Raw genomic sequence first — 20,539 nt, forward strand, 5'->3', positions numbered from 1 at the left:
AAAAAAAAATTAAAGAACAGCATGTAAAATGATTCCATTTACACTAAAATTAGAATATATTCGTATATTTGCTCAAAACCGAAGGACATAAATATTTATATGAGTATATGTCAAACCATTAGCAGTATTAATTTCTGGAGGGAGGACTTTTATTTTCTGCTTTATAATCTGAACTCCTTTTTTGTTTGTTTAATTATGAAATGATATTTCTTTTTTTTTTTTTTTCTTTTTTTTTCTTTTTTCGTGACCGGCAATGGATCGCAACACTCAGTGTCGCGCCCGTACTGGACCAGGACCGGCTACGGGATCGCAACCCTCGGTGTTGCTCCCGCACCTCGCTCAGCCAGTGAGCGGCCGGTCTGTATGTGGGATCCGAACCCTCGGTGGGGGCGCCGCCGTGCTTCCCAAGCGGTGCACTGTAGCAGTGCGCCACCGGGCCGGCCCTGAAATGATATTTCTATGTGGGAGAAAAACTTATTCACACTATGCTGTGAGTGACAGCTACCTCTCTGGTGAACATTAGAAACTACAAGAGACTAGTCTAGAAGTCAGAGATGTGGATCCTAGCCCTGGGCGCTATGGTCACTTCGTCTCTCTGAGCCTCAGCTTCCTTATCCATAAAAGGGAGCTAATAATATCTACCCTCTTCCATTTCAACATTATTGTTGAGAATCAATAGTTGTCAATGAAGATAATGGAGGTAGATGAGCTTTGAAAACTTAAAGAACTATACAAATATGAGAGGTTAGATCTGTTCTTTAGCAGATCTCCAAGTTGTGCTTTAAAGAATGGAGGCTCAGTGGTATAATTTCAAACAGGAAAAAAATTTTAATCACACTTGACATTGTCCTGAGTAGCCCCTTGACCTCTGGTACTTCCGTCACTAATAGTCAACTTGGAAGAAAGATTCCCAGTCGTCCTCAGTAGAAAAGAAAGTCATCCTTAAGCCTATAAAAAATGAGTCAGAGGGTACATGCAACTTTGTATAACTGTTTATGCATTTATTTCCTTAATAAAAGGAATACATATGCACTGCAGATAATTTAGGAAATGCTCCTCCAACCCCACTCTTACCCTCAGATGCCTGCAGCCATCATCCAACCACAACCACCAATAGCATTGAGCTTATTTCCTTCTAGCCCTTAACTTTGCTATGCATTGAAAAGTTTTATCATTTTTATTTTATTAGTAAAACATGTTAAAAAATTTAAAAATAAAAGTAGTTCTTTGTGGCATTTAACAATAAAACAAAGCAAAAGTAGTAACCTGCACCACCCCTGAATCCCCAAATAGGAAATACCTTTTAATTTGTAAAGCTACTTTTTCTGCTACTTATCTCCATAGTTCTAAGGAACAAGCTTATCAGGCTATTTTTTGGTGGTTCAGTTTATGACATTTTCTATTACTTTCCAACTTTGAAAGATAAGGATTTAGGGCTGTCATCTCCACCTCCCAACCCCACCCCCAACACACCCAGTTTCCTTCCCCTATCTTCCCATAGTGGAAGTTTCACACTTTTTGGTAAAATCAGTAATTACCTTATGTTATTATGATCAAGTAATTGTTGTTCATCACAGAGTCACATGGTCTAATGTGAATACATTGATTTTCTTTTTTTTATTTATTTTTTGACATGTATTAATTGTACATATTTATGGAATACAGGGTTAAATCTTAATACACGTATGCAATGTGTGATGATCAAATCAGGGTAATCAGCATGTCCAACATCACAAAAAGTTATCATTGCTTTGTTAGAGAGCATCTGAATTTCTCTCTTCTAGCCAATTGAAAGCATACAATAATTTTATTGTTAGTTACGGATGCCTAGCATTACTGCAGACCACTAGGACTTGTTTTTCCTATTAGCTGTAATTCTGTATGAGAGCATCTGAATTTCTCTCTTCTAGCCAATTGAAAGCATACAATAATTTTATTGTTAGTTTCGGATGCCTAGCATTACTGCAGACCACTAGGACTTGTTTTTCCTATTAGCTGTAATTCTGTATCCATTAACCAGCCTCTCCCTATCCCCTGCACCAGCCTCTTGTGCAACTTTTGTTTTTCTTAGAAAAAACAATAAGGCATTAATTCTGTGAACCTGTCAAAAAGGCAACTCCAAACCCACCAACAAAATGTAAAACTCCTTATAAAATAGTTCATCACAGTCATTATTTTACAAATTTTATTATTCTTTTGTCCTTGGAGCCATTCCTCCTGAAGGCCCTTTTCCTTTCTTCCAGTCTGCACTGGTTTGTCTCTAGACCAGCCCAGCCACTGATCTGAGATGTTTTCTCGTCTTTGCCTTGCAAATTCCCTTTATCTTTCTCTTTCTTGGGTCCCCGGTCTGCCTCTTTCTTCATGTTGGAGTATATGTTCCTACAGCTTTCTAAGAAAAGGATTACAGGAGAAAAATTTTTTAGGAGCTTGAAGGTTTGAAAATATTTTTATTCTAACCTTATTTTGTAGTCAGTTTGATATAGAATTCTAAGTTACAAATTTTTGTTTCCAAATTTCTGAAAGTATTATTTCATTGTCTTCTAGCCTCTAGTGTTACTACTGAAAAGTTGGATTCTGTTCTAATCCCTGATTCCCTGTTTTTTTTCCCTCAACTTTATTGAGATATAATTCACCATTTTAAAGTGTGCAATTCAATCATCTTTAGTATATTCACAGAGTTATACAACCATAACCACCATCTAGCACTTTTTTTTGTCCCCAAAAGAAGCCCATACCCACTAGCAGTCACTTGCCATTCCTCCACTCCCCCCAGCCTGTAACAACCACTAATCTACTTTCTGTCTGTGTAGATTTGCCTATAGATATTGTACAATTATTTGCCTACAGATATTGTAATCTACTTTCTGTTTATATAGATTTTCCTATAGATATTTGCCTATAAATATTGTATGGATTCACACAATATGTGGTCTTTTGTTACTGGCTTCTTTGACTTAGCAAAATGTTTTTAAGGTTCATTGGTGCTGTAGCACATATTGGTACTCCATTCCTTTATAGTTGAATAATATTCCATTGTATGAATATATAACATTTGTTTATATATTCATCAATTGGTGAACACCTGTGTTGCTTCAGCTTTTTGGCTATTATGAATAATGCTGAATGAATATTTGTGTACAAGTTTTGGGGTAGTAGTATGTTTTCATTTCCCTTGGGTATATACCTAGGAGTAGAATTGCTGGATTATGTGATAACTCTATGTTTAAAATTTTGAGGATCTGCCAGACTGTTTTCCAAAGTTACTACATCATTTTACATTCCACCAGCAATTGTGAAGTTGCAATTTTTTTACATTGTTGTCATCACTTATTATTGTCTTTTTCATTTTAGCCATTCTAGTGGATGTGAACTGGTATCTCATTGTTTGTAGTTTTTATTTGCATATCCCTTATAACTAATGATACTGAGCATCTTTTCATGTGCTTATTGGCTATCTGCATATCTTCTCTGAAAAAATGTCACCTCAGATCCCTTGCCCATTTTTAGCTTTTTTTTTTTTAATTGTTCAGCTGCAAGCATTATCATATATCCTGGATACAAGTCCCTTATCAGATAAATAATTTGCAGAAATTTTCTCCCATTCCATATGTTGTCTTTTCATTTTCTAGATTGTATTCCTTGAAACACAAAAGTTTTTAATTTTGATCAAATTTACTTTTTTTTTCTTTTGTCACTTGTGCTTTTGGTGTCATATAGAAGTTTATTGCCTAATCCAAGGTCACAAAGACCCCTATGTTTTCTTCTAAAAGTTTTATAGTTTTAGCTCTTACATTTAGGTCTTTGATCCATTTTGAGTTAATTTTTGTATATGGCATGAGGTAGGGCTCCAACTTCATTTCTTATGCATGAGGATATCCAGTTGTCCCAGCACCATTTGTTGGACTCTTCTTTCTCCATTTTCTTGTTTTGCTACTCTTGTCAAAAATCAGTTGACCATAAATGTGCGGGTTTATTTGTGGACTTTAAATTCTGTTCCGTTGATCTCTAGGTCTGTTCTTATACCAATACCACACAGTTTTGATCACTGTAGTTTTGTAGTAAGTTCTGAAATCAGGAAATGTGAATCTTCCAACTTTGTTCTTTTTCACCTGTAGAATTATATAAGTTTATCTTTTTATCCCTGTTCTTCTGAAATTTCACTGTGAGGCATCTTGATTAGGGCCTTTTACATTTATTATTTTGGATACTAAATAGGCCATTTCAGAGTTGAAACACATGTCCTTTTGGACTGAGAAATTCCCTTGTATTTATAATTTTGACAATTTCCTCTGTTCAGTTTTCTCTCTTCTCTCGTTTTCTATTTGTCATATGGTGAGCTTGCAAGATTTAGTCTCTCATTTTCTTATCCTTTCTCTCTTACTTTGCCTCACTTATTTTTGGTCTGCTATATATTTTTTTAAATTCACCTTTGAACTATATTAGGATTTTTTATTTTGGCTATCATATTTTTTATGTCCAAAAGCTCCATTTTGTTTTCTGCATGTTCCTTTTTTATAGCATCCTGCTCTTGTGTCATGAATGTGATAACTCCATAAGGATATTAAAATATTTTGTAATCAGCTTGAGTGAGACATAATTTCTATTCAATAAACTTCACCCATTAGATGTGTATAACTCAAAGAGTTTTGACCATTGTATACACCTGTGAAACCACAAACACAGTCAAGATACATAAAATTTCCATCACCCCTTAAAGATTTCTTGTGCCACTTTTCAGCCCATCCCCCCATCCACCCCTGGCCTCAGACAATCACTTTTGTATTTTTCATCACTGTAAATTTGTTTGTATTTTTTAGAATTTTATGTGAGTGGAATCATAGGCTATATATTTTTTGTGTTTGCCCTTTTTTACTCAGAATAATAATTTTGAGATTTATTCACATTATTTTGTATATCAATAGTTTTTTCCTTTTTATTGCTAAATATTGTTTCATTGTATGGATACACTACCACTTGTCCATCCAGTTGTGGACAGATGTGGGACCATTTCAGGTTTTGGCCATTATGGATAAAGTTGCTTGAAATATTTGAGTATAAGTCTTTGTGTGGACATAAGTTTTTATTTCTCTTGGAATGGTCATATTGTAGGTATACATTTAAGATTTTAAGCAACTGCCTAACAGTTTTCTGAAGTGGTTGTACCACTTTATATTCCCACCAGTTGTATATGAGAGTTCTATTGCTGCACACACTCACAGTCCTTGGTATTATTGTCCATATTATTAATTTTAGCCATTCAAATAGGTATGTAGCCACATCTCATTGAGGTTTTCATTTGCATTTCTCTGAAGACTAATGTTGAGCATCTTTTCATGTGCTTTTTGGCCATTCATATATCTTCCTTTGTGAAGTGTCGAAATGTTTTGCCTGGTTTTTAAAATTGGGTTTCTGTCTTTTTCTTATTGAATTGTGAGAATTTCTTCCTTATTCTAGCTACAAGTCCTTAGTCATGTATATGTTGCAAATATTTTTTCTAATTAATAACTTTGGTTTTTCATTTTCTTAAGGGTGCCTTTTGAAGAGCAATTCTTTTTAATTTTGATAAAGTCCAATTTATCAATTATTTTGTGGTTTGTGATTTTTGCGTTCTAGCTAAAAAATCTTTGCCTAGCCCAGAGTTGCAAGGATTTTCCCTTGGGTCCCACACACCTACGTACTTTACTATGTTTGGAATTATTCTGAAACATCTTCATTACCTAGCCGTCCTTTGTCCCAATATTTCCTTGTTACATCTCTAATAAGGAGCCCAGATTTTTTAATGCCTCTCTCTTATTATTTCTCTGCACTAAAGCTTCTTGCCAGCAAATCCATTATTCACCTCATTCCAATGAAGATCTTCTCTTGAATTCTGTTCTCACACCATTTTCTCTACCTCAAATGTTCTTCTTCCTTTAAGTTTTAGAGGATGAAAGAGGCTTAGGGTCTAAGCTCATTCGTTCATTCATTTGTTCCTTTTTAACAACAGTTTCTTGTCTGCCCACCATGGTCCCAGGCACTGGGCATGCACAGTGTTGCTGGGCCTTGCCCCTGCTGCACTTCCAGTCTCGTGCAGAAGCTCGAATATGTCCTATGCTTGTGAAAATTGTGGTGATTGTGGGAAGGCTGATTTGGCACATGCTTTCTCCTCTGAATTCTGAGCCAGTTGGGAAATTAACACTTGGGGCTGATTGGAGTCAGAAGATCAGATTTGTTGCTAATAAAAGCTGGAGGAGAGAATGTGGCTTCCACCCAGCACCACACCAGTCCTCCTATTCCTCCTCCATCCTATTAAGCTTACCAACTGGGTAATAGGGAAAGCAGCTGCATGAATACTTGCTTCCTCTCCTCAAGATGGGGACGGGATGATTACTGCGAGGAGAACCCAGAAGAGAGCACATACCCACAGGTAGACAGGTCCAGAAAGACAGAGCCAAGGTCGGGCCACGCTAATCTTATCAAAGATATCTGTCTCCAGATGAGTGAGTTATGGGGTGGGCCAGAGGCAAATAGAAGAACACAGTCTTTTTCCCAAAAACTTCAACAGGAGAAGTTTGTATTTTATTTTTAGCTTTAAAAAAAATTTTTTTATTGGGCCGGCCCGGTGGCGCACTGCTACAGTGCGCTACTTGGGAGTGCGGCGGCGCTCCCGCCGAGGGTTCGGATCCCACATACAGACCGGCCGCTCACTGGCTGAGCGAGGTGCGGGTGCAACACTGAGGGTTGCAATCCCATTGCCGGTCCCGGTCCGGTACGGGCGTGACACTGAGGGTTGCGATCCGTTGCCGGTCACGAAAAAAGACAAAAAGGAAAAAAAAAAATTTTTTTTTTTATTAACATATTCATTGTTACAAATCATACTTATTCTTTATGCCCCTTATCCAATCTCTCCCCTTTCCCCTCGCCCTCCACCCTCTGATAACCATAGATTCGTTCTCTCCATCTGATAGATTAACTGTTCCTCTGTTGGTTTGTTGCCTAGATGATCTGTCCAGTACTGAGGCAGGTGCAAGTTTCTATTTTATAGATTCAAGCAGCAACTGGCCAAATTATTTCAAAAGCAAAGATTGTAAAAATTCTTCAGGAAATGTTATGGTTTAAAAAGTTCTATTTGACATGGTCTGTGGGTGCATAGTATGTTGAGAGGCCTCCAAAAGCCAGAGTGGTACAGGGACAGGGACCAGGTGCTGTTTGTCACCAGTCCCAGCAGGATCAGGAGCTCATGCTAGAATGAAAATCATCTGCATTGTGAAGGACATTGTTCACTTGAGCTGGCATCTATGTTGTGTAGTAAGACTTTCCCGATGAAGGAAGCCGATTGCCAATTTACACACGTCCTTTACAAAAAATTTACGTATGTTTCTTACCCTGTCATGAGCTGGCACTTTGCGTAGCACTGGCCTTGTGCTTCTGGGCATCTCACACAGCCCCTTCCCCATGACATGGTGAAGGGTGGTAGACAGGCTGGCATGCCGAGGCGTGGTGAGCCTGACCCTTGTTCTGTGCCCGGCCAGGTGATCGCCATGATCAAAGGCCTGCAGGTGCTCATGGGTAGGATGGAGAGTGTCTTCAACCAAGCCATCAGGAACACCATCTATGCAGCCCTGCAGGACTTTGCCCAGGTGACCCTGCGCGAGCCCCTGCGGCAGGCGGTGCGGAAGAAGAAGAACGTTCTTATCAGGTGGGTCTTCAGATGGCCCTTTTCAGAGGCAACCAAAAATAAGCAGTGCTAGGTGCAGGCTGGTGGGGAAGTTCCCAGCTCAGTCAGCTTCCAGGTTAGCCCCTAAACACATACAGACCCTTCCAACACGCCTCCATGAGAGATTGGACATTTGGGATGAATTTATCCTCCATTTCTGGGATAGAAGCGCGTATCCACCATTGTCTAGCTGTGTGAACTTAGGCAAGTTATTTACCTTCTCCAAAACTGTTTTCCTCATTTGTGAAGTGGGGATGATAATGGTACCTACTTGCTAGTCTGGGATGATGAAATGAGATAATTTATGTGTAGACCTCAGCACACAGCATCGTGGTGTAAGTATGCAACAGATATAAGCCATTATCAAAACTTTAAATATACAGAGATTTAATTGGACCAGTGAGCCTCCCCTATACACAAAGGAAAAATAGCCATGCTGCTCACCCAAGTTCTGTCCCACTGCCTAGACTGAGAGCTGAGTTCTCAGACATCCAGTGGGCAACAGAATTATGTAGGACACTTTCTGAAATGCAGATTTCTGGACTGCACCTTAGATCTGCTAAGCCAGTATCTGTGGGGGTGGGCCCAAGAATGAGCATGCTTCACAAGCACCCCAGGAATTCTAACGCAGGTGGTCCTGGAACACCATGGACCCTAGAAACACAGATGTAAGGTGCCTCCTTGCAATGGTGAGACCCGCTCTGAGTCTCAGTTTCTCCTTCCCCAGCGTCCTGCAGGCAATTCGGAAGACAATCTGTGACTGGGAAGGAGGCCGAGAGCCCCCCAATGACCCATGCTTGAGAGGGGAGAAGGACCCCAAAGGTGGATTTGACATCAAGGTGCCCCGGCGTGCTGTGGGGCCATCCAGCACACAGGTAAGCAGCTCCAGGCACAGGCCAGCTTCGCTGACTCAGAGGCCAGCCAGGCTATGGTTGCTCATTATGACTGGACCACAGGGCGGTGGGACTGGGGGTCCTCGGTCAGGAGGGCAGGGTCAAGCAGCTGCTCTGGTATTATTCTGCCATCTTGTTTTGATGTAGGAAGGAGGACCACTGGCTTAAGATTCAGGAGACCTGGATTCTACACTAGATACCTGTGTGACCGTGGGCACGTTACACAATCTCTCTGTGCCTCAGTTATATAATCTGGTCAACAGGGGTATTACCATATCCACCTTGCCCAGTTATCTCCTAGTCCTGTGAAGGACAGATTCCAAAGTGCAGGAGGAGTTTAAAGTGGCATCTATAAGCATCTACCTAGTCCCTCTTTAATAAGCCCGACCCTTCCCCTACAGTGACATCCTAGCGTGGAAGTTCACAAGTTCTGCATCTGACTTGCTGTGTGATCTTGGGCAAGCACCATGACCTCTCTGAGCTCTGATTATTTTCTCTGTAAAGTGAAAACTTTAAGATACATTACTGATAAAACGCCCTTTTTCTTATTTCCCACATCCCTCCAAAAGCATGAGTATCAGAAGCCCTTGCCCCCGAAAGTCTAGTAATCAGAAATATTCAGACTTGCCAAATGGAGCTTCTGTACAACAAGAAGTTGTGTGTGGTTTATCCAAAGCAGGCATAAAATTGCAGAAAACAAAGTAAGTGATCTGGGCATTATAGATAAATCCTTGCCAACTACTTAAGGATAAATAGTTTCTGATAGGCTTTTTGAGGTACCAAAAAAGGCAGATGGATCCTATTGCTGCTTTGAGGGTCTTACAGGCCCAGAAGGCCTAGGCTGGGAACTCCTGCTTCCTATGACCTTTAAGCCTGTCTCTGCTCTGAATCATCAGAGATGAGTGATCTGAGCTCCCCCTCCTGCCCCTTCTCCTTGTATGTGTCTGTCTGTGTCTGGGCTGGGGGTGGCGGCCGGGGCAGGGTGAGGTGGGTTCTCAGCAGGGTCATCATAACCTCCCTTGGCTTCACAGCCCTTGAGCCAGTTTACATTAATCTCACCTGCTGGTTGTGGAACATCCCAAGGAAGCTTCTGCAAACAGTTCTGTGTCATATCAAGGTTCAGAAACCTTTCCAGCCCAGAGTTCCTAGAGGGGAGAAACAGTGGAGCTGAGCAGGGCTTTCAGGTTTTTCTGTACGTCCTAAGACATGAGTGAGAGACAGACAAGGCACAAGAGAAACTGGAGGGGGCGAGGAAGAGGGAAGAGAGCAAACAGAGAAAACAGAAGAGAGAAAGAAATGGAGAGGGGGGAAGAGGATGGAATGTTCGTATAGATAATGTGAGAGGGGAGGGTCACCAACAGTTAAACAACCCCCCCCAAAAAAAAAAAACACCACCAGGTCATGTTAGGTGGCACAGACTGTCAGGCAGCCAGAGCTGAAAGAGCTGTTAGAGACAAATGAGTCCCTCCTCCCATTTTATAGATGGGAAAACTGAGGTCCAGAGAGGGGAAGTGACTTGTCCAAGTCACAAGGTGAGTCCCAGGTGGAGGTGGGACAAGAACCCAGGTCTCCTGACTCCCACTCCAGGGCTCTGTTATGACCTGCGGAACACGGTAGACATGGGCGTCTTGCATAGCTGGGGTGCAGACTATACTGGTGAATTAAATGCTTTGTTAAATAAAACCAGTTGGGGAAAGAGTTTACCCTCCTACGGATGAACCAAGTTTTCAGATAGTAAGAATTTGATATAAATCAGTCAGCACCTGCAGCAGATTGGACTTCCTTTCTCTGAGGACTCGAAATTTCCTATTAGGAGAGTGCTTCTTGATTCTTAGGGGTAATGAGACCTGCCCACTGGCAGGGTTGCAGATGGTGGATTGTCTAATGAACCAGCAGCAGCCACAGTGGTTCCTTCACCAAAAAGGGAAGTCTTTTGGCAAGGATGGCGTGTCACATGGTTCTGTGGCTGCAGTGCCCAGACCAGTGCCAGACACGTGGTGGGCAAGATCCCAGAGAAGAGCCAGAGACAGCAAAGAGGACTTGGTTGTTGGGAGGTTGGAGCATCTCAGAGGTGGCCCCTGGCAGTCGCGGCGGCTTTCCCACCATGTACAATACCTCTTGCTTTTCTCTCTCTCTCTCTCTCTCTCTCTCTCCCTCTTCCCTGTCTCTCCTGCCCTCCCATTCCCTCTTCCTTCTCTCCCACTATGTCTTAGGCCTGCCAGTGGTCCCCGAGGGCTTTGTTTCACCCCACTGGTGGCACACAGGGCCGAAGAGGCTGCCGATCCCTGGTATAACACCGCCTGGCTGGGTTGGTTTGGGTACCCTTCTCGAGGAGGCAGCAGAAATGGACTAGCCTGGCTCCTCAAAGCCCCTTCCAGCCCTAAGATTCAAAGACAAATGTGGAAAGATCTAGATTAGCAAAGAGAACAACCGCACTTGTGCCCTTTGCAATTAAGGCACTCTGTAAGCAGGAGTTAATTGTCTAGTAGCCTCCTGTGTAAGTACCAACATTAACCTGCTTTCCACCCAGGATGTCGGCAGGCTGTGCAATGCAGCCGATGCCACCAGAGGGCCCCAGTGCTCAGTGATGGATTCAGAACCAGAGGGTCAGAAACTTGAGGTGTGGGAGGGGGGCTCATTCTGATCTTCTCTCATTTCACAGTTCCTCAGAATGTTAGAGCTAAAAGGGACTGGTGTGAGAAAGCATCTGGTCCTACCCTCTCAGGTTAGATAAGACAACTGAGGCCCAGAGTGGGGACTTTGTTGCCTAAGGTCACACAGCAAATCAACAGTAGTGCCTGGCCTTGAACCCTGGTCTTTTGACTCCCAATCCAGTGCTCCCCCCATGGTGCCACTGTAGCTGTCTGGGAAGGTGGGGAGTGACTCCAAAGTGATGTGGAATGAAATTCTCCTCTGACATCCACACCTCTGGCCAAGCAGAGCAGGCAGGACCCTCTTCCTGGGCCTTGAACTACCTGGTATCACCAGGTCTGCCTATCCAGGGGATGCTGCAGGGCCTTGGGCAGAACTTTCTTCCCAGGCTGCCCAGTCTCCCTCTTGAAGGTCCAAATTTACTTCTACAGTCCTAAACTGGTGCTTCCTTAAGACAATGCTTTTTAAGAGCAGACATCTGCAAAAAAGTGTAAAAAATAAATACAGCACAGAGCAACCTTTTCCCTCTGGGATGGAGGGCCAGCCCCTGACCTCCTCATCTGCCTTTCCTTTTCAAGCTGTACATGGTGAGGACCATGCTTGAATCACTCATCGCAGATAAAAGCGGCTCCAAGAAGACGCTGAGAAGCAGCCTTGACGGACCCATCGTCCTCGCCATAGAGGACTTCCATAAACAGTCCTTCTTCTTCACACATCTGCTCAACATCAGTGGTGAGCCACAGTGCCAGGGCCCGGGAGGTCAGGGTGAGGGCCCCAAGCTCCCAGAACAGCTGTGTGTTAGTCCATTTCTGCTGCTTATAACAAAATACCTGCAACTGGGTAATTTGTAAGAAAACAAAATTTACTGTTTATGGTTTCAGAGGCTAGGAAGTCCGAAGTCCAGGGTCTTGCTGGTAACAGCAGTGACCCAGGGGTCTCACCTGGCAGAAAATAGCAGAGCAGAGATAGACTAACCTCACATGTGCTCTCCTTTTAAAGCCCTCAGAACTATGCCCCTGACCACCATTATTAATCCATCCACTGTGGCATGGTACTACAATCTAATTACCTCTTCAAAGCCCTACCTTTCAATTACCATAATAGGATTTCCCACCCTCAACAATTACAGTGGGAATTAAGCTTCTAATATACAAACTTTGGGGGACACAATTCAATCAATCCACAGCAAACTGAGACCATAGGCCTAGAAGTTGCAAAGGGACATGACTGTTGACCCCCAAAGAGCACGTTTTTCCACCGAGGAAAAAACACACACTTTCCAGTGGACTTTGGGAGCTGGGAAAGGCCAGGCTCAGTCCAGCTATTCTGACTTTAAATTTGTCTGATACCGGGCCGGCCCGGTGGCACACTTGGTAGAGTGCGGTGCTTGGGAGCACAGCGGCACTCCCGCCGAGGGTTCGGATCCCATATAGAGACCAGTCCGCTCACTGGTTGAGCGCAGTGCGGGCGCGACACCGAGGGTTGCAATCCCGTTGCCGGTCGCGGTACGGGCGCGACACCGAGGGTTGCGATCCCTTTACCGGTCACGAAAAAAGACAAAAAGGAAAAAAAAAATTTGTCTGATAAATATCTGTGGCTAGTTTGTCAGGAAGTCCTTAGTAGAGGGAGGAAAGCGGGAATACACACATAACAGACACACTAGCCTCCTGGGCTGCATCCCGCTGCTGTGTCCTTCACTCTTCCTATCCTTTTGGTAGGATGAATGTCCAGGTTGGACAGGACAGGGTGGAGGAAGAGTAGTATTCCAGGAGCATGAGAGTCTTAATGTATCTGTTGGTATTGAGAAGAGTTAAGAATAGATCGAAGCAGATCAGTGCAAACATCTGCGTTAGAGAGTAGCCTCAGGAGGGCCTTTGAGGCCTCTGAATAGTAGGGGATCCAGAATTACCATGTAAAAGGGGTCAAGAAGCCACAATCCAGTTGAAAGCAGGCACTTGGGACCTGTCTTGACATGAGGGTACTTCACAAAGTTTGTGGGAAAATGGAATTTAAAGAGAAAATGAATTTTTTCATGAACTATTTGAAGACCCCATGTACGGCGAGCACACTTTTTACACTTAGATTGCAGGTTTTCAGGATGGCTTTGTAGGGGGATGATGGACATTGTGGGAGCTTCTAAAGCTCTAAAACATCATTGCCCATTCCACCCCACGCACTACCACTGACTCTGAAGCTTAACAAATGCTGTTTTCCAAGTAGATGTTAGACACGCCTGCCAGTACAAGACAGCGGGATCTCCTAATCAGTATTTACAAAGGACCTGCTGTGTACCCAGCACAGTGACAATAAGAATACATACAAACAACAGGAACTGAGATCTTCCAGGCTTCCTATGTATAACCCAAGGCTCTTTCCCTTGTGCTCTCAGAAGCCCTGCAGCAGTGTTGTGACCTCTCCCAGCTCTGGTTCCGTGAGTTCTTCCTGGAGTTGACCATGGGCCGGCGAATCCAGTTCCCCATTGAGATGTCCATGCCCTGGATTCTAACAGACCATATCCTGGAAACCAAAGAACCTTCCATGATGGAGTAAGAGGCGGGATTGAACCTGCAGGGAGGTTCCCAGGGTGCAGGTGGAGCGAGATCTGTTTGTTCCAGGTGGAAATACTGAGTTGACTAGAGATGAGGCCATGTGCCCCACCAGGGAGCGAGCTCAGGCCAGGATCAGGCCACACAAGATCATTTGACTCAGCCGTGCAGGTAGATTCAGAAGTCTCCCAGGTCAACTGCTCTTACTATATGAAAGAAAGTGGGCCGAAACGCCGAGTACCAATCAAGCTTTATTAAAGGAAAGGAATCTGCCGGGCTGCCCTCAAGATGGAGGACAGCACCAGGTGTAGGGGTGGGAGAGCTAATATAGACTGTAAGGAAGGCTCACATAATCAGGGAGGGGTTAGGTGCTGGTGGAGGAGTTTCTGTTTCTCAGAAACCACAGGTTTTCTCCTAAGGGAAAGGCTGGTGGCCATTTTGTGCTGAGTGTGTGTAAAATGGTGCCGGTCATATCCAGAACCTATCATTCCCGCCTTTCAAGTGTAGGGAAAAGGGAAAAGGGGCGGAGGTCTCATTCTTCTGAAGCTACTTCCTGCTGGAGATGGGCGAAGACATGAAAAAATAAAAGATTAATGTTGGCGGGTAAAACAATTAGGTGGTGGGGTATTGGTTTTGTGTGGGGAGGCTGTGTTCTTCTGGTGAGTGGTCACTGATTCGGAGGGGCTGATAGCCTCCTCCCATGAAGAATCCAGTGACCTTTTGATTGGTGAAAGCGTGTATATGTTCCTGTAAGAAATTAGAAAGACACCGAAAGAGGCAGGGACCAAGAAGAAGGATAAGTCCCATCATGGTCAGGGGTCCTGCGTGTTTTGTCCTGAAGTCCTCCCACATCACCATAGCCTAGGTAAGTGGTTTGGGTGAAGCAGAAATGTTTTTATGGGGGGGGGCACTGGACTCCGGCAGAATCCCCTTTAGAAAGAGCTATCCAGTAGTTTTTACCCCCGTAAGAACATGATGTGGCGGTTGTCTGGTCATAGCATGTTGTAGGAACGTATGTCAGGGATGTGAATGTGTCCTGTAGGGTTCCCCTCAGGATTCTCAGTGGCAGACCTGGGAGGTTGGAAAGTGTCTTTCCACCCACCAAGACCTTGGTTATACATTGTGAACAGGGTGTGGCATATGTCTCTGTTAGGAAAAGAAGCAGGCGGAAGAGAGAAGGCAAGCGTTCAGGGGCTGAGAGGTTGAGAGGGTGCATAGTAGGAAAAAGGAGTAGAGGGTAACCTCGTCGTGGGTATAATCGCAGAGGGCGCCCTGCCAGGCTAGTTCAGTTGCCCACTCAAGGATGTCTTCAACACTGGAAGTGGCGGATCAGGACCAGTCTTGGAGCAGCTCCTGTGTGAAGGACATGAAGCAGGCCTGCAGGAGTGAGAGGATAATCACCAGGGGAAAGATCATCCTTCTAGAATTGGGGGAAGAGTGGAGGTCCTGGAGATTTTCAGTTTTGTGGGTCCTAAAACGGATGAAGTGTAAGGACGTGTTGGGTTGGGGGTTGAGCAGAGGGACCCCTCTGCCTTGGTGTTAACAGGTTCTTTGGGTAAATTCTCAGGTGCTTGTTTTACCAAGGATAAGTGATACCATGGGGCCTTTCCTAGTACTTTTACTGCCATGGGGGTGGTGAGAAGTGCTGTATAAGGCCCTTCCCAACATGGTGAGAGGGGCTTGGGATTCAGGTTTTAATGTATACCTGCTGTCCCAGGCTCAGTTTAAAGTCTGAGGGGGAGGTGGGGAAAGAATGAAGTAATAGAAGGTTGGCCTGTTCCCAAAGAAGATCCCTAATGAGTGAAAGAGTAGGGAGACACCGGCCTAAAGGTGATGAGCTGGAAGGGAGAGGTGTGAGAGTGAAGGGCCTACTGTACATAAGCTCAAGGGGGCTGAGGCCTGTGGGCTTGTGGGGGTCAGCCCATAGGCAAGTGAGTGACTGGTGGGAAGGCCAAGATGAGGGATGATTTCTGAGGTGAGAGCATGCGTTACTGCTGTAGCATCCTCTGAAGTGCAGGGAAAAGCCTCAACCCAATCTGAAAAGGAATCTACTAAGGTTAGAAGATAGCGTGTCCTTTTGTGGGGAGGCATGTGAGTAAAGTCAATTTGCCAATCCTGGCCAGGAGTGTATCCTCAGGCCTGGGGGGTGGGAAAGGACTGAACTAGGAGGCCACCTTGATTAGAGCAATGAGTACACAGGGGCAATTTTGAGTGATTTTTTTTAAGTAAGTTGGCCATGTGGAGGGAGTAGTATAAGGGCTGAAGAAGGTGTAGTAGGGGTTCACAGCCTATATGAACTGAATTATGGAAACCTAAAAGGATTTGCTCAGCTTGTATAGTAGGGAGGACATAGCAGCCAGAGATAGTATATCACTTGTCCTTCCTCTGTGCTCCCAACTGTTGGAGGTGTTGTATTTCTTGAGGTGTGCATTGGGATAAGGGTGTAGGGGCCATGAGAAGGACATGAGCCAGAGAGGAAGAGTGGGAGCTTGGTGATTTGGCAGCCTGTTTTGCGGTTAGATCCACCAGTTTGTTTCCCTGGGCTATGGGGTCATTGGAGGTTTGGTGTCCTCTGCAGTGTATAACCCCAACCTCCTTTGGGAGTCATGCAGCCTCAAGAAGTATCTTGATAAGATGTCCATTTTTATGGGCCCTCCCTGAGTGGTCATGTATCCTCTCTCCTCCATCCCGCAGGAGTGTGGGATGTGGTAAGCATACTTAGAGTCAGTGTATATATTGACTCGTTTGTTACTTGTCAGAGTGAGAGCGTGGATGAGGGCAATGAGTTCAGCCTGTTGGGAAGTGGTGTTGCGGGGGAGGGGGGCAGCCTCAATAGTTTGTGTTAGATTTACTCTGGCATAACCCGCCCTGGGGGCAGGCATGGAGGTGGCACCCCCATCTATGAACCATGTAATGGGATGTGGGGAGATGTGTGCAAAGGGATTGAGAAAGAGGTCTAAAGCCTCCATGCAGTTATGTTCTAAGGGTCTTGAGTGTTTTTGGATAAGAGTGGCTGGACTTAAGGGAGGGCAAGGTTTAAAGGAGAACTGGGAATTTTCCATGAAGGTAAGGTGGATAAGTTGTAAGCGAGAGGGGGAGAGAATTGGCATGGCCTTATGGCTGAGAAGGTCTTGAAGATGATGGGGGGAACAAATGACATTTGTTGTCCAAAAGTTAGTTTAGAACTTTCTTGTGCTAAAAGGGCAGCTGCCACCAAGACCTGTTAACAGGGGGCCATCCTCAAACTGTGGTGCCCAATTGTTTAGAGAGGTATGTAACCGGGGAGAAAATATCTCCTGCCTCTTGTCCCAAAACCCAGACTCCCAATCCTTGGGTTTCGGTGACATATAGGATAAAAGGATGACATAGGTTTGGGAGGGATAGAGCTGGGGCTGCAAGGAGAGCAGCTTTTAATCACTGGAAGGGAGAATGAATGGGCTGTGTGGGATCTAAGGGAATGGCAGAATCCCCCTTGGCTGCCTCATAAAGTGGTTTTGCTAGCACACCAAAGTTAGGAATCCATAGGCGAAGATACCCTGTAAGCCCCAAGAAAGAAAAGATTTCACCCTTTGTGGTGGGAGTAGAGAGTTCAGAAATTAGACTCTTGTGATCCACCGTTATTTCTCTGGTGTTGGGGGGTTGAGAAGGACTCCCAAATAGGTAACTGAAGGAGAAGAAATTTGGGCCTTGCTGGGGGACACTGGATATCCCCTGGAGGCCAGGAAATTAAGGAGAGCAACAGTGTGGGCCTGTGAATCCTCATAGGAGGGGCTACAAAGGAGGAGGTCATCCACGTATTGTATTAAAGTGCTAGACGTTGGAGGAAGTTCAGATAAGTCTTGAGCTACAGCCCGGCTGAAAAAGTGGGGGCTGTCCCAAAATCCCTGTGGCAAAACTGTCCAAGTAAGTTGTTGGGAGCAGTGCATGTCAGGATCAGTCCTATGTTAAATGGTATGAGCTGTTAGGCTTTATAACCAGAAGGATGGGTGTGTTACAAGGTGAATGGGTGGGTTGTAGAAGATGAGAAGAAAGAATCTTGTTTATAATGGGCTTTAACCCTATTAGGTGTTTGTTAGCAATGGGATATTGTGGAACATTAGGGAACAAAGAAGGGTTCTGCAACATAACAAGGATAGGGAAACAGTGTATAGCAATGGAGGGGGAAAAAGCATCCCGTACTATGGTATTAACCTTGTCCAAGGGGATGGGGAAGGTGGAAGCCTCAGGAACCAGGTCTGGGGCAGCCTGTAACAGGGATATTGTAGCTGTAGTTAAAGTGTTTAGGGTAAGAGTAGCTTTGAATTTGAAAGAATGTCCCATCCCAGTAAGGGGGTTGGGCATTGAGGCATTATTAAAAATTTGTGTGTGAATTGGGTGTGATGTAAGGTGCAGGAAAGGGGTTGAGTGATCCGTGGATGGTATTCTGATCCCATAGCCCCTACTATTGTGATAGAGGATGGGGTTGTTGGTCCTGCATACTCAGGAAGGGTAGAGTAAGTAGCCCCTGTATCGATGACAAAAGAGATCGGCTTACTGCTATGAGGAGAGTTACCCTGGACTCATGCATGGTGATCTCCATGGGGGCCTCGGGCCCTGAGCATTGTCAGTCCTCCTCTTGGGCCAAGCTGAGAAGCTCTGGTAAAGATGGCCGTGAAGGGCCAGCCCGGTGGCGCACTCGGTAGAGTGCGGCACTTGGGAGTGTGGCAGCGCTCCCGCCGAGGGTTCGGATCCCATATAGAGACTGGTCCGCTCACTGGTTGAGCGCGGTGCGGGCGCGACACCAAGGGTTGCGATCCCGTTGCCAAGCGCGGTGCAGACGCGACACCGAGGGTTGCGATCCCGTTGCCGGTCGTGGTACGGGCGCAACACTGAGGGTTGCGATCCCATTACCGGTCATGAAAAAAGACAAAAAGGGGAAAAAAAAAAAGATGGCCGTGAAGCCAAAGGCTGTGTGTTGGGGACTGGGTTACTCCCTGTCTGTGAGTGGAATGGTCAAGCCCCCAGTGACCTGGCTGTTTGCAGTGAGGACAGGGCCTGGGAAGGGCCCTGGGGTTACGACAGGCCTGTGCCCAGTGGCCCAGTTGACCGCATTTGAAGCAGTTCCCAGGCGGCTTGCCCCTAGAGGCAGCTGGCTTTGGAGTATGTGAACCATGGGTAGCATTAGTCAGGAGCCGGTATTTGACCTGATCTCTTTCGTAAAGTTCTTCTCCTCTTCCTCCCTATTGTTAAAAACCTTGAAAGCTGCATTGAGGAGGTCTCATTGGGTTGTATTTGGACCATCCTCAGCGTTTTTTAGTTTATTTCGAATATCAGGGGCTGATTGGGTGATGAAATGAGAGTGTAAGAGAGCCATGCCTACAGGGGAGTTTGGTTCTATACGTGTGTATTTATGTAAAGCCTCAGAGAGGCAGGTTAGGAACTCGCAGGGATTTTCAATGGATCTCTGTGATTTCTCTAAGCTTGTCATAATTGACCGACTTATGAGTAGCCTTTTGGAGGCCATAAATCAAAGGTGTGATCATGTTATACTGGAGATCCCAATCCCCATGGCCAACCTGGCAGTCCCAATTTGGGTCTGTGCAAGGGACAGCAACGGCTCCCACAGGCCACGTATTATTTTGAGCATGTACCTTGTCTGCCTGTTGTTGGGCCGTTATCCAGACCTGCTCCCTGTCCTTGGGGGACAAAGTAGAAGTGAGGATCATAAAAATATCATGCCAGGTGAGATCATAACACTGAGTGAGATATCTGAATTCCTTAAGATATGTGTCCAGGTTGGACTGGAAAGAGCCCAGTCATTTTTCGATTTGGGAGAGAGTGGAAAGAGAAAAGGGGATATGGACCCAGACAATTCCCTCCATCCCAGCCACCTCACAGAGGGGGTATAAAGGAGCTGAAGCTGAGGTGGGGTTGTTACCTGATGAAGGGGGACTGGAGGGGTTAGGTGGCTGAGGGTGAGCGTCTCGAGACCAGGTGTGAGAAAGGGAGAGAAAAGGTGAAGGGGCTGGTGAAGGATCTGGAGCCTAAGGAGGTGGTCTGACAGATCAAAAGATTGATCTGAGTCCAGAAGGGGAGGTTGGGCATGAGCTAGGAGAATTTGAGACATAGGACAGTTTTGACAGAGAGAAGGACACAATCAGAGATAGAAGAAGGTTTAAACATAAGGAATCTCTCCGACTTTGCCGTTTCGGTGACAAAAGCTGTTTAAATCTCTGAGAGTATCTAAATTGAGAGTACCATCTTGTGGCCATTGTGATCCATTGCCTAGTTTGTAAAATGAGGCGTTTGGGTTTTAATGTCTTCCTGGAGGCCAAGAGATGGTCCAGGAGACAGCCCAGAGGCATGGAGCATGGATTACAGTAGAAAACAAGACATTTAGATTTAATGTTTCCCTGGAGTCCAAAGGGTAAATTGGCCAGGAGAGAGCCCAAGGGTGTGGAGCATGGAGGTTTGGATTGTAAGGATCCCATTTAGAGAGTGAGAAAGGGGGTGAACAGTCCCATTAAAAGAAGGGTAACACCAAGGAGTGTCCTCTTTGGTGTGTGCCTTCTTTTTGATAGAGAGGCCACCAACTGACTAGAGAAGCATCCTCCAATAGCTGGGGGGCACAAGAGGGGTTCCCTCAGCCAGGCCCTAGGCTTCGAGAAGTAGTGAGAAGAGAGCGAGCTGGGGGAACCTGTGGTGAGAGAGAACTGACCCACTGACTCACCCTGAATTGAGGCTGATGTTGGATGCATTGGTCTGAAATGGCA

General features: G+C 45.1%; 1 protein-coding gene across 1 annotated transcript in view; it reads left to right on the forward strand.

The window, feature by feature from the left end:
- The window catches only part of CYFIP2 (cytoplasmic FMR1 interacting protein 2), a gene marked incomplete at its 3' end in the record, with an annotated part of 81,385 nt that overhangs the window by 28,124 nt on the left and 32,722 nt on the right, over positions 1–20,539 (forward strand). The window contains exons 13-17 of the mRNA XM_008574430.1: positions 7,512–7,678; positions 8,424–8,571; positions 10,803–10,877; positions 11,820–11,973; positions 13,631–13,787. Coding sequence (XP_008572652.1) covers positions 7,512–7,678; positions 8,424–8,571; positions 10,803–10,877; positions 11,820–11,973; positions 13,631–13,787 — 701 coding nt within the window. The remainder of the gene's footprint in view (positions 1–7,511; positions 7,679–8,423; positions 8,572–10,802; positions 10,878–11,819; positions 11,974–13,630; positions 13,788–20,539) is intronic.

This window comes from Galeopterus variegatus, unplaced genomic scaffold, assembly GCF_000696425.1.
Source record: "Galeopterus variegatus unplaced genomic scaffold, G_variegatus-3.0.2 Scaffold1046, whole genome shotgun sequence".
Lineage (NCBI taxonomy): Eukaryota > Metazoa > Chordata > Mammalia > Dermoptera > Cynocephalidae > Galeopterus > Galeopterus variegatus.